This window comes from Micromys minutus (genome assembly GCF_963924665.1).
Source record: "Micromys minutus genome assembly, chromosome: 9".
In the NCBI taxonomy this organism is placed as follows: domain Eukaryota; kingdom Metazoa; phylum Chordata; class Mammalia; order Rodentia; family Muridae; genus Micromys; species Micromys minutus.
This window is the reverse complement of record NC_137978.1, coordinates 36,133,303-36,145,442: the sequence shown is the minus strand read 5'-3', so window position 1 is coordinate 36,145,442 and position 12,140 is coordinate 36,133,303. Positions and strand designations below refer to the sequence as shown.

The 12,140-nt window shown below is 36.6% G+C and overlaps 1 protein-coding gene across 2 annotated transcripts in view; it reads right to left on the bottom strand.

Annotated features, from left to right (window-relative positions):
• Window positions 1–12,140, bottom strand: part of FOXJ3 (forkhead box J3) — an 86,533-nt gene that overhangs the window by 65,159 nt on the left and 9,234 nt on the right. For both annotated transcript variants that reach the window (XM_080921788.1, XM_080921789.1), the window contains exon 2: window positions 2,603–2,663. In XM_080921788.1, coding sequence (XP_080777914.1) covers window positions 2,603–2,646 — 44 coding nt within the window. In that variant the 5' untranslated portion in view covers window positions 2,647–2,663. The remainder of the gene's footprint in view (window positions 1–2,602; window positions 2,664–12,140) is intronic.

The window sequence follows — 12,140 nt, the reverse complement described above, 5'->3', positions numbered from 1 at the left end:
ATAAGGTATTAAATAAAAAAAAACTATAAAGCTAAATATAAAAATATCTAATTTAAATATAAAAAAATAATGTCCTTAAATTTTTTTTAATTAAAAAAATGCTATTTATATTTGGGATGGAGGAAAACACAGTGACAAAAGCATCTGAATTCTAAATGATCTCACTTCACTTATCAGCATAAAAATGGCTATTTTTTTTAATTATTATAGTTTTATATGTCCTCTTTGGGAAAGATCAAGATAAGACAGACTTAGGAATAAAAACCTAAAAAGTTAAATACTAGATTAGACACCATAAAACAGGTTTTTAAAAAATATTTAAATAAAAATTTAAAACCCTCAAAAAAAATCTAATCTAAAACTTATAATATCAAAAACATAGTTCCAACGTTTCCAGAAGAGTTTAATAAATTAAATGGCAGCCCATAGAAATACAATATATTAAATTAAAAATCCAGATTCTGCTTATTGATGCTAACTTAAAGCAATGCCACACAATGAATTGTATGTTTCATTTTAGTTTAAAAAATTAAAATATGTACACATATTAGTACAAAGTACAACTAATCCAAGTTTAGAGTCTCAACAGACTGCTGCCTTAAGTTCTGAAGGGGATGATTTTGAGATTACACACTTCCTGAGGATAATTTCTATCTTGGAGGTGCCTTCACAGATTAAAACTAATGATGCTCAGACATATATGTCCATTAAAATACAACAATTTTACGGACATTATGGCATAAAGCCTATTCCAGATATTGCTTATAGTCATACAAGCCAAACCATTATAAAAACCGAAGTTTTTAAAAGAAAATGCTCAGAAAACAGAAGGGGAAAAAAACCAGACTGTCTCAAAGCTACACTCTTGAACTTCGAAATTATGAAACTAGCAATATTTAATTAACTCTCTCCTCTTGCCCTCTGTTCATTATGTCCTGTTCAAATAACACTGGCCAGTATAATGTTCCTCAATCATAGAAGAACCTCCTACTGTGGTAATTTCTAGATACCCTTTACTTAGAATGTTCATTCTCTACATACCAAATACGCATCTGGCTCACTCCGTCACTCTTCCAGCAACTGTCCATGCAATTGTCTCCTCTTCAGTGAAGTTTCCCTGGATTATTTTAGCCCAATTCAAAATAACACCCACTCCTCTGTTCCTAGTCTTGTCCATTTCCTCCTCAGCCCCTATCAGGAACGCTCAGCATCTGACAAACAGTTCTACTTACTTTGCTTAAAAATCAAAACAGCATCAACAAGGTTTTACTGTGGTTCACTGAGGAAATATGCACAATGCTATTCTCCTGCTGAAGCCTGTTAGAACGATGCAGGCGTGGATCAGATGAATAAATGACACTGACTGCAGCATCTGGTAAGAGTAGCTGTTGAGATTTGCATCTTATAATCGAAGTTTTCATTTGAAAACCTTCCATTAAAATTAGTTTTAAATTTGTGTTTGTTTGTTTGTTTGTTTTACTCTTATTGAGACAGTTCTCTGTCAGGTAGCCCTGAATGGCTGTCTTGGAACTCATTAAACCAGATTGGTCTCAAACTCAGATCCACCTGCTTCTGCCTCCTAAATGCTGAATTTAAAGGCATGAGCTATCAATCACATCAAGCAAGGTTACTTTTCAAAACCTGCTCTTTAACCAACAACAGTCTCTCAGGGGTCACTAAAAGTATATAGGACATGGAAATCCAGGGAAGTTTTGTATTTGTCTGCTTTACCTACCCAGTGTACCTAAGATTGTATTAAGAAAGAAAAAAGGGAAGGAAGGAAGCGAGGGAGGGAGAGGAAGGAAGGAAGGAAGGAAGGAAGGAAGGAAGGAAGGAAGGAAGGAAATGAAATTTGGTAACTTAAAAAAATCTGAAATCAGGGCTGGAAAGGTGGCTCAGCAATTAAAAGCACTGCTCATCCAGAAGTCCTGAGTTCAATTCCCAGCAACCACATGGTGGCTCACAACCATCTGTAATGGGATCTGATGCCCTCTTCAGGTGTGTCTGAAGACAGCGACAGTGTACTTTTTTTGTAAAATTTTTTTTTACAAAAAAAAAAAATTTGTAAAATAAATTTTTTAAAAAAGAAAACTGAAACCACTAGCTTGTATAAAACAACTTAATTCCTATTTTCTATATTTATTTGTTCAGTTTAATGTAGAAAATGGTAATCTAAATAACCACTCCTCAGAAACAAGTTAAAATCAATATTCAGTCTTTCTTAATAATCTGCTACAAAGCAAACAAATGTTTATTTTTTAATTAAAGCAAGCAGAAAAAAGCTTATACTTTTAATAAACAGCAACATAAAGGTGTAGTTATGTTGTTTCATGCTCAAGATTATACCTGGAGACTAAGAACAGGTAACGGCAAATACCATTACCTTAAGGATAAATACCCCTAATCCACCAAACTGCACTACAGCACAAAACAGCAATATACTTCACAAAACAGCAATTTTCTTCAGCAAAGGTGACTTATTGTACTGCACTAGGGAGATGAACCAAGTGTGAGGATATTTTATAAAACAAAGAGTTTATATGACGTTAGTTACTGAGCTTCACATGACTTCAAATGCTAGGGGTAGGAGAGATGTACTCACCTTAATGAAGTTACAGATGGACAAGCTTGTCCATACAAACCCATCTGGCCACAAAGAGAATCTAAAAGTAAAGAAGAATTCATTTTTAGATGCTTCAAAGAAAATTGATCTATAACTCAACTAACTACAATTCTAATTAAAATGAAGAAAAAAAATCAAACACTAAAGAAATTACCACTATTAAAACATGTATGAATGAAAAGTGCATGATAGTATCAAAGACCTACATATCAATTACAAAGGAGACACAGACACCAAAAGGTGGTGAGACCTCATAAAATTTAAAAGATGAGTCATGGCACTGAGTGTATCTAGTGTTTGTAGAATCCTAGGCATTCCAGCAAGGTACCTGAAAGCTACCATTATCCCTGAACATGCCAGTATCTACACCCATACCATCTCCCACACACAACTAAGTCTACAGTGAAAAGTGCTACCTTTATTGGCTTTATATATAAAATATCACTACTACTTCATCTGAAGAAATAGTTGTAGTGCTTTTAAGTCAGACAGTTAAGAGCAGAGTAGCACTTGAGTAAAAGGGGACTTGAGTAGTTCAGATTTTGATACATTACTAAAAGTTATTTTCTTCATTAAAACTTGGGGATAATACCATCTATCTAGTTTTATGTATTAACCATTACAGGCTTGTTTAGAAAATGGATAAATGTATTTATTAGCATGAGTATATAACAATGGCAGAATACCAATTATTTTTACTAGACACTAAGATAATCCACACGTGCCGAGGGGTTAACAGGTAACAAGATTGGAGAGGTTGAGTACACGTGTAGAGTGCATTTGTGTGGTGAGACATGAGCAACTGAAGGGAGTGCTTACCCCAAAGAGCCCGCCCATTCCCAGTTCCAACCCAATTCTGCTAGGCAGTATTTTAGACAGTGCTGAAAGAACTTCCCAGTTTTCAAAAGGAAAAATTCAAACCTTAATTCAACTCTGACTCCTATTTTCTAAACAGTACAAGAGCCAATAAATCACCAGAGTTTATTCTAAGTTTATAATAACCTTTATTTAAGAAGCTTAATGGGTTCTCAGCAACTAACTAAAGAGATAGACATGTGGAATGGCAACTATCTGATATTTTTATTTACTTTCTGTTTCTCTACTAAAATACAAGTTCCACAATAAAAGGAATTGTCTGCTTCGCTTCCTTTTATCACCATAATCTGACTGTCACTCATATTTATTCAATGACATTTCTCCTATAATTCAAATAAAGAAAATTAAAATAGGCTGGCAAAATGGTCCTGCAAGCCTGGCACCCTCTTTCAATTCCCAGAACCCACAGAAATTACCAACTCTATAAAAACCAAACTCTGACCTCCACACAAGTACATCTGAACACAGACAAGTTTTTTAGAAGCAAGTTAAAATAAGATCCGTTTGAAACTGAGCAGATTACTAATCCAGTCTCTGTGTCTTATGCTTCTATCTCTACATAATTTAGGACCAATAAGAGCAAGTTAAATCCAGAATATATACAGAACCTTCAAAATTCAAAAGTCAGCCTAATTTAAAAATAGGTAAGGATTTTAACAGTCAGTTACAGGCAAAAATACAAAAACATAGGTATTCAACAAACATTATTCCCCACATTATACAAGTCAAAACCATAATCACAGCAGGAAACCTGGCTTGGGGGAGGGACTAGTAAAAACCTGACTTGAGTTGGATCCCTAGAAGCCATGGTAGAAAGAGTAGGAACACCTGCACCCACACATAAGTTAAATAATTTATAAGTTTTATTAAACTTCTTACGTTTTTAAACTCTTGAAGTTGCTAGTGTTGCTCCTCTGAAAGCACATCAGCCAATCAAAAAGCTAAACACTGATTTACTATATTATATAAACCAGCAATTTATGTCCTAAGGAGAAAGAAGGATAAAAAAGGGCCGGCCAGCCTCCCTAAATATATAAATCCACTGGGAAAAAAAAAAAAAAAACTAAATAGAAGATTAAATCCTAACAACAAAAGAGTAAGACAATCCAGATACCCACCAACTGATAACTGGGGTGTTAAATATAAAAAGTACTATGTCCATGAGTACTGACAAAAGGAAATGATGGATGTCATAACACATACAACCTTGAAAACACTGCTAAAGGAAAAAAAGGCAAAAACAACACCCTATACATCGTATAACTCCATTTATACAAAATATCCAAAATTGGCAAATCTGAATTAGTAAGTAGATTCTACTAGTAGTTTCTCAGAACTAACAGGGAAAGAAGTAAGAGGAGGAGAGAAATTGGCTACTAAGGAGTATGGCATGTCTTAGAGGGATGGGAAAGATTCTAAAATTAGATTGCAGTGTTGGTTGCACCTGTGAATACACTTTTTTAAAAACCACTGATTTTTACACTTTAAATGGGTGAACTATGTATGTGAATTGTATCCTATCATATCTATTCAGAGTTCAGCAGCCATTCACAAATGTTTTTATTCTGCCAAGTGTTTCTGCTTCTCTCCTATACAGTAACTGCCACAAAATCCAAAGCAAGAATGAAAGAGACTAAGGCAATGACTTCATTAGAAAGCAACACTCCTCCTAACAATCATTTTCAAACTGATAACCCCTTGAACCATTCCAATTCAACAGTGTGTTCTAGGGTCTCCATTATTTCCAAACCATACTCCTCATTCACTAAGCAGTAACACACAGCCCATTACAGAAGTTCATACAAGTGGGAGGGGAGAATTGGGTGGATACGATCAATGTACACATGTATAAAACTGTCAAAGAATAAAAATAATTTTTAAGGTTCATTTACAGCTAAAAAAAACATGAAGGAAGCCACTACTATTTCCTCCTACAGATCAACTACAGAATATATAAAACAAAAAACATCCAAGAAGAGACAGGATGAGCTGGGGGAGGGAGCAACCATTAGCTTCAGCTTTTTAAGGTAAAGAGTATAAAGTTTAAGACTGGCCTCTTTTCTTTCACCTGCTTCAAACCAGGGTCTTAAAGCAGGTGCTGAACACAAGGGAGAGGGCATTCTAGCCAAACACCAGAGCTGTAACTTCTTCCAAATCCCAAACTTTACTTCCTGCAACTATATAATCAGAGACCTCCCACTTCAAACCAAATCATAACCAAGCAAGGAGCAGAGGATTCTATTTCTGGGTCTGTTGTAAACTCACTGATAATACTGAAGCTTCAGTCTTTCTCATCTGCTCAATAACTTAACCATAACATGTGGACCCAAAACCAAATCACATGATCCAAAAATAGATTTTCTTTCTCTTTTATATTTATTTTCATGGAAAATATAAAAGTATGCTAAACTAAATCATGTTATTTGTTCAAATCACATTTATATACAGAAATATTCAAAAATCTTTTAAAAACTTTCCACTCCCAATATATTAACCCCTTCTTTTAATTACTTTTAAAGGTACTCACTAAACAAAGGTAGAATTAGCTTTCAGAGAGCTGAAAGTTGCTGACTTTAAATCTACACTCAGTTACATTTAGAAAACTAACATGCCATTTCTCTGGATCCTATGTCTTCACCTTGGACATTAGATTTATGTGCTCTGCCTAGTATAATTCAAAGCAAGAGTCTACTCATACCCTTGAAATGGGGGATTGGAGAGGTGGCTCTGTGGCTAAGAGTACTGACTGCTCTTCCACAGGTCCTGGGTTCAAATCCCACAACCACATGGTGGCTCACAACAATCTATAATAGGATCCCATGCCCTCGTCGGGTGTGTCTGAAGACAGCTACAGCATACTCATATATAATAAATAAATAAATCTTTAAAAAAAAATAAGAGTAAAATGAACCTATCAGACTTTCTGAATATCAAAAGGAATGCTGTAATATATCCACTGGAATTCTGGTTCCCAGTAGGTTAATACATGCCAAATAATTTCCATCTATCTCACAATGACTGGCATGGGTTTTGTATGTATCTTCCCAATGAAAGGAAGCTATACCTCCAATATTAGAATTCATAAAGTAAAAATTACCTCCCTGCTACCTAAAATCAGTCTAAAAAAACAAACAACAACAACAAAACACTGCTGACTTTAAAAAAGAAAAAAAGAAGAAAACAATATTTTTCAAGACAGGGTTTTTCTGCATACCCCTGGCTGTCCTGGAACTTGCTCTGTAGTGAAGGCCTGGCCTTAAACTCACAAAGATCCACCTGGCCTCTGCCTCCTGAGTGCTAGGATTAAAAAGGTATGTGCCATCATTGCCTGGTTGTCATTTTTATCCCATTCCTAGAAATCCTAATTTATTAATGTCTAGTGAAACCCAAGCTGTTTGTTAATTAAAAGTTCTATCAGGCAAATTTGATATATGTTAATTCAGGCTTAGGGCAAAGTCATCAGAAAGACTTCACATCATTTTCAATCCTGCTCAACCCACAACGGCTGCGTTAGGAGTTCATTTCTAAATACAACCAAAAACTAATAGATATCCACAGCTAACTGGGAAAGCAGTTACACAAACTGCAATCCTGTCAGCCCTGATTCAGACCACTGAATGAACAAGAGACCCACATCAAGGCATTCTCTTTGAATTAGCAGAAACTCTGGATTCTGGGTAGAACAACAGGCCAAGTACATCAACTATAATTCTCTGGATACTCATAATTAGTTCCTAGACTCACACATAATTTTTTTTTCTCTCTCAAAGATGTTTGTGAACCTGAAGAATAAAAATGCTACAGGCATATGAAAAACTTGGTTCTAGTTCCACTGAGAAAGGTGGTAAGATTCAGTGAATACTGGATGATAGTTCAGTAGAAGAGCACATGCCTAGCATGTTCAAGGCTTAAGGATCCAATTTCTCAGCACCACGATAATAAAATTAAAGTGGTTTTAAAAACAGCCAGTAGAAACATGAGTGACAGACCAAACAAAAAGGATATAATCTAGATTCATTCAAGAGGCAATCTGTCAATGGGATTCTGATTTGGACATAATTAAAGGGATGCAGCCATAATATTCTAAAACAGGGCATGATAGCACAGGCCTGTTTATCCTATCATTTTGAAAGTGAAAGCCATATATCGAGTTCAAGGTTATCCTGAACTACAAGAAGCCTCATCATATAAACAGGCAGGAAGGGAGCACGTAGGCAGAAAGACAGACAGACAGACTCTCCCTCGCTCTCTCACACACCTACCCTCCCTCCCTCCCAACTGACAGCATTAGAGAGAGGGGGAAGTGAGGGAGAGAAGGAAGAAATAAGACTATTATAATTAAGGCATGACTCACTAGAGGGCAAAAAAAAAAAAATCTACCCTGTACTACTTCACACCTGCCTCTGCCACTGGAATTCTGGTTCCTAGTGGTTAATACATGTCAAATTTTATCTATCTCACAATGACTGGCATATGTTTTTTACCTAACTTCCCAAAACACTTGCTGAACTGATTTTTTAAAAAAATCAGGTACATGTTTCAAAATAATACAAAAGAATTATGTATAAAAGACTTAAAAAAAAAAAAACAAAAACAAATGAGTCAAATGATGACAAAGTCAACAGGAAGCCATGGCCTAAGGTTTAGGCACGTCGTGCCTAAAATGATGATGTCTGATAGCCTGAAGCAAGAGGGACACTTCAAGACTAGCCTGGCTACATAGCAAGTTCTAGTCAGTTATCTGTGTTTCTTCCCTATGACTGTGATAAATATACCAGCAAAAGAAACTTAAGAGAAAAAAGGTTTAATTCTAGCTTACAGTCCATCATGGTGGGACTCAGAGTGACAGGAAGCCTGGGCACTGGTCACATCCACATCAGAAAGCAGAGAACATGAGTAAGCACCTACCTTTGTTTTTAACCAGTTCCAAACACCCAGTACCACCAAATATTAGCATCAAGATAAATCTCCACACACAGGCACACACAGAGGCCATTTCCTTGCCAACTAATTCTAGATTCTGTTAGGTTGAAACTAATGCTACCCATCTCAGACTGCCTAGAAACCTGGCCTACATATAGTGAAGACCCCACCTTAAAACAAAAAGGGGGAACAGGGTAGCTATGGTTTGGATAAAAGTAAATACACAACTAAATGCACTGTGTGGACTCTGCCTGAATCTTGATTCAATTAAAAGCCAACTGTAAAAGGCATTTTAAAATAATCAAGAATTTGATTATATACTAGAAATCAAATGACATCCATGAAATGCTGTCAATTTAAATTTAGGGGAAGGATGACCCACACCTAGAGAAATGGCTAAGTAGTTAAAGTACTTGCTGTGCAATCACAAGGACCAGTTGGACTCTACAGAACCCAGGCAGGTATAATAACTACCCAGCTATAATTTTAGTTCTTACAAGGACAGGCTTTCCATCAAGCAAACCTATGGGAGAATGCTGGGTTCAACTGAAAGATAGTGCCTTAATGGGTAAGGAGAGTGACTGACTAAGAAAGAGTCAATGTCAACCCTGATCCTCCATTTACACACACACACACACACACACACACACACACACACACACACACACACACACAGAGACAGACACAGACACCTCACATACGTACACACAATACTAGAATAATGGCATGTTCAAAAATATAAATCTAGTTTCTTCTCTCTTCCCTCCTTCCCCATGCTCCATGCCCATGCCCCCCCTCCTTCCTCTTTCTCTCTTAATACCAAATGGTGGATGACACGGTATAGCAGAAGGGCCCAGTATTTAGAGGCTTCCACAGCAGTCTTGGTCAAAGCCACCAGGCTAATGGACTATTTCAGGACTGCAATGGTTCATGTTGGTCCTGGTGTTTAGTGCCACTGCCATCGAGGAACCATCATCTTGGCCAAGCTACCCATCATCCCTTTGCAGAGAAGCTACTGAGGAAACAAGATTGGCAAGCTCCACACTGCTCCATACAAGGTGACAGGCCGATGTGGCTCTATGCTGGTGCGTGTCATCCCTGCTCCCAGAGGCACTGGCATTGTCTCTGCTCCAGTGCCCAAGAAGCTACGGATGATGGCTGGTATAGATGACTGCTACACTTCAGTCAGGGGCTGCACTGCTGTCACCTTTGATGCCATCTCCAAGACCTACAGCTACCTGACCCCTGACCTCTGGAAAGAGACTTTGTTCACCAAGTCTCCTTATCAAGAATTCACTGATCACCTTGTGAAAACCCACACCAGAGTCTCTCAGAGGACCCAGGCTCCAGCTATGGCTACCACATAAGGGTTTATATACAAGAAAAATAAGGTGAATTAAGTCTATTTAAGAAAGAGAGACAGACAGACAGACAAAGAGTCTAGTGTAATGGCACATGCCTTTAATCCTAGCAGAGGCAGATGGATCTCATGAGTTTTGAGGTCAGCCTGGTCTACCCAAGTTCCAGGTCAGCCAGGGATACAAAGTAAGATTATCTCAAAAAAAAAAAAAAAAAAAAAAAAAAAGAAAGAAAGAAAAGAAAAGAAAAGAAAAGAAAGAAAAAGAAAAACTATTAGTAATAATAAGAAAATAAAAATAATAGCACATCAGCACATAAGAAAAGACACTTGAAGTATATGGAAAAACTCTCAATTATTGAACCTCAATAAATGAGTATTCGTTTTATTTTATAAATAAATACTGGGGATGGACAACAGCATGGAGGATCAAACCCAAAACCCACATATCTGATAAGCATATGCTTATCACTAAGCCATATGCCTAAGACCTCTTACTATATTTTTTAAAAGATTTGTTTATTTATTAATTTATTTATTATATATAAATACACTGTATCTGTCTTCAGACACACCAGAAGAGGGCATCAGATCTTATTTACTTATGTACATAAGTACACTGTACTGTTGTCAGACACACCAGAAGAGGGCATCAGATCTCATTACAGATGGTTATGAATCACCACGTGGTTGCTGGGATTTGAACTCAGGTCCTCTGGAAGAGCAGTCGGTGCTCTTAACCACTGAGCCATCTCTCCAGCCCCTTGTATTACTTATGTTGATACAGGGCCTCACTAAATTGCCCAGGCTGTCCTTGAACTTATTCTGTAGCCCAAGCAAGCTAAGCTTGTGATCCTGTTGCCTTAGCCTCCCAAACAGCTGGAATTACAAGCTCAGACCACCAGGCCCAACTTATATTTTATATACTTCTGCACATACTCAGTAGAGCAAGTGGACTGAAGTCTCTGGATACTATTTATTCACCTCCAGTATTTGTACAATTAATTGTCTTTCTTTTCTTAAATTTCAAGAAAAGAATATGACTTCTGAGAAAATGGCATATGTAATCAGAAAAAAAATGGGCACTCATTTGATAGTTTTATTTTTTTTTAATTCTCTCTGAATCAACTCTAAGAAATTCTTGTAAATCAATACAGGAGCTGAACATGAGCCAGGATAGTGCCTCAGCTAAAAAGTAAATACAGTCTCAAGCTTCATTAGAAAGCTAGTATCCAGACCAAGAAGGGCAACAGCCTCCTAAACTCTTCACTTTGTTGGTACTGGAAAACTGTGCTGTTTAAGCAGAGCATATTAAGAGCACTTACAAAGCTGAGTGTTCAAAAGAAAAGATTCATAATACTAGTGAAGAATTTAGAAACCAAAAGTCTGAAATAGTGGTGGGGTACTATGGGGGAGGGGAGAGTGAATCTTTAGTTTGAGGTCAGCATAGTCTACATCCCAAGTTTCAGGGCAGCCAGAACTGTGTAGCAGTAAGACCCTATCTCCATCAAAAATACAAAGGAAACCATGTCAAATGTAAAAAAGAAGCTAGGTCTACTTAGCCTGAAGAAGAAAAGATTTTCCAGCTTCACAACTCAATTCTAATATAAAGACTGAGAATATTATTTCCTGAGGCTTTCCTGACTGTTAATGAGTATTCAAAAAAGTGAAGAAAAAAAAAAAAAACACTATTTTTCCACTCCAAAAGACCCAAAAATGTTCAATAATTTTAACTATTGTGAATTTACATTTTGGCAGTTTATTGATTTCCCACAATTACTTGCCAAACTTCAAGTACTAAGGAAACAACAATGAACATTCAATATCCTGGTATACGGTTTGGAAAGCTTCTTTAACTCCATTATGCCCAATCTCTTAAATGTCTGATTAGTCTTTCAGCTAAAATGCCCGTATCTCATGCCATTTCAAATAGTATCTGTTGTATGAAGCTTTCTTCATCAGTAGAAGCAAAACCATTCCTTTCTGGTAAATCCATGGCTCTTTAGCTACACCTGTCTTTGAGAACAAACTGCCTTTTAACTGCCATTTGACAATTCCTTATATATACAGCACTCAAACTGTCCATTAAAATAATAATTTTTAAATACTTGAAGAGTTAACTTGTAGAAAGAGAGACTGTACTGTTCCACAGAGGAAAAAAGATTGGTTATTAGTACATTTTGTTTCATTTAATGCCTACATAAAATTAACAGAGTACTCTTGTTTTCTTTTCAGGCATGGTCTTAAATCTGACATCCCTACCAGTATTCAACTCACTATGTATACAACAGACTAACCTCAAATCTACAGCAAATTTCTTGCCTCTACCTCCCTTCCTGAGTGCTGGGTACAACACTCAGT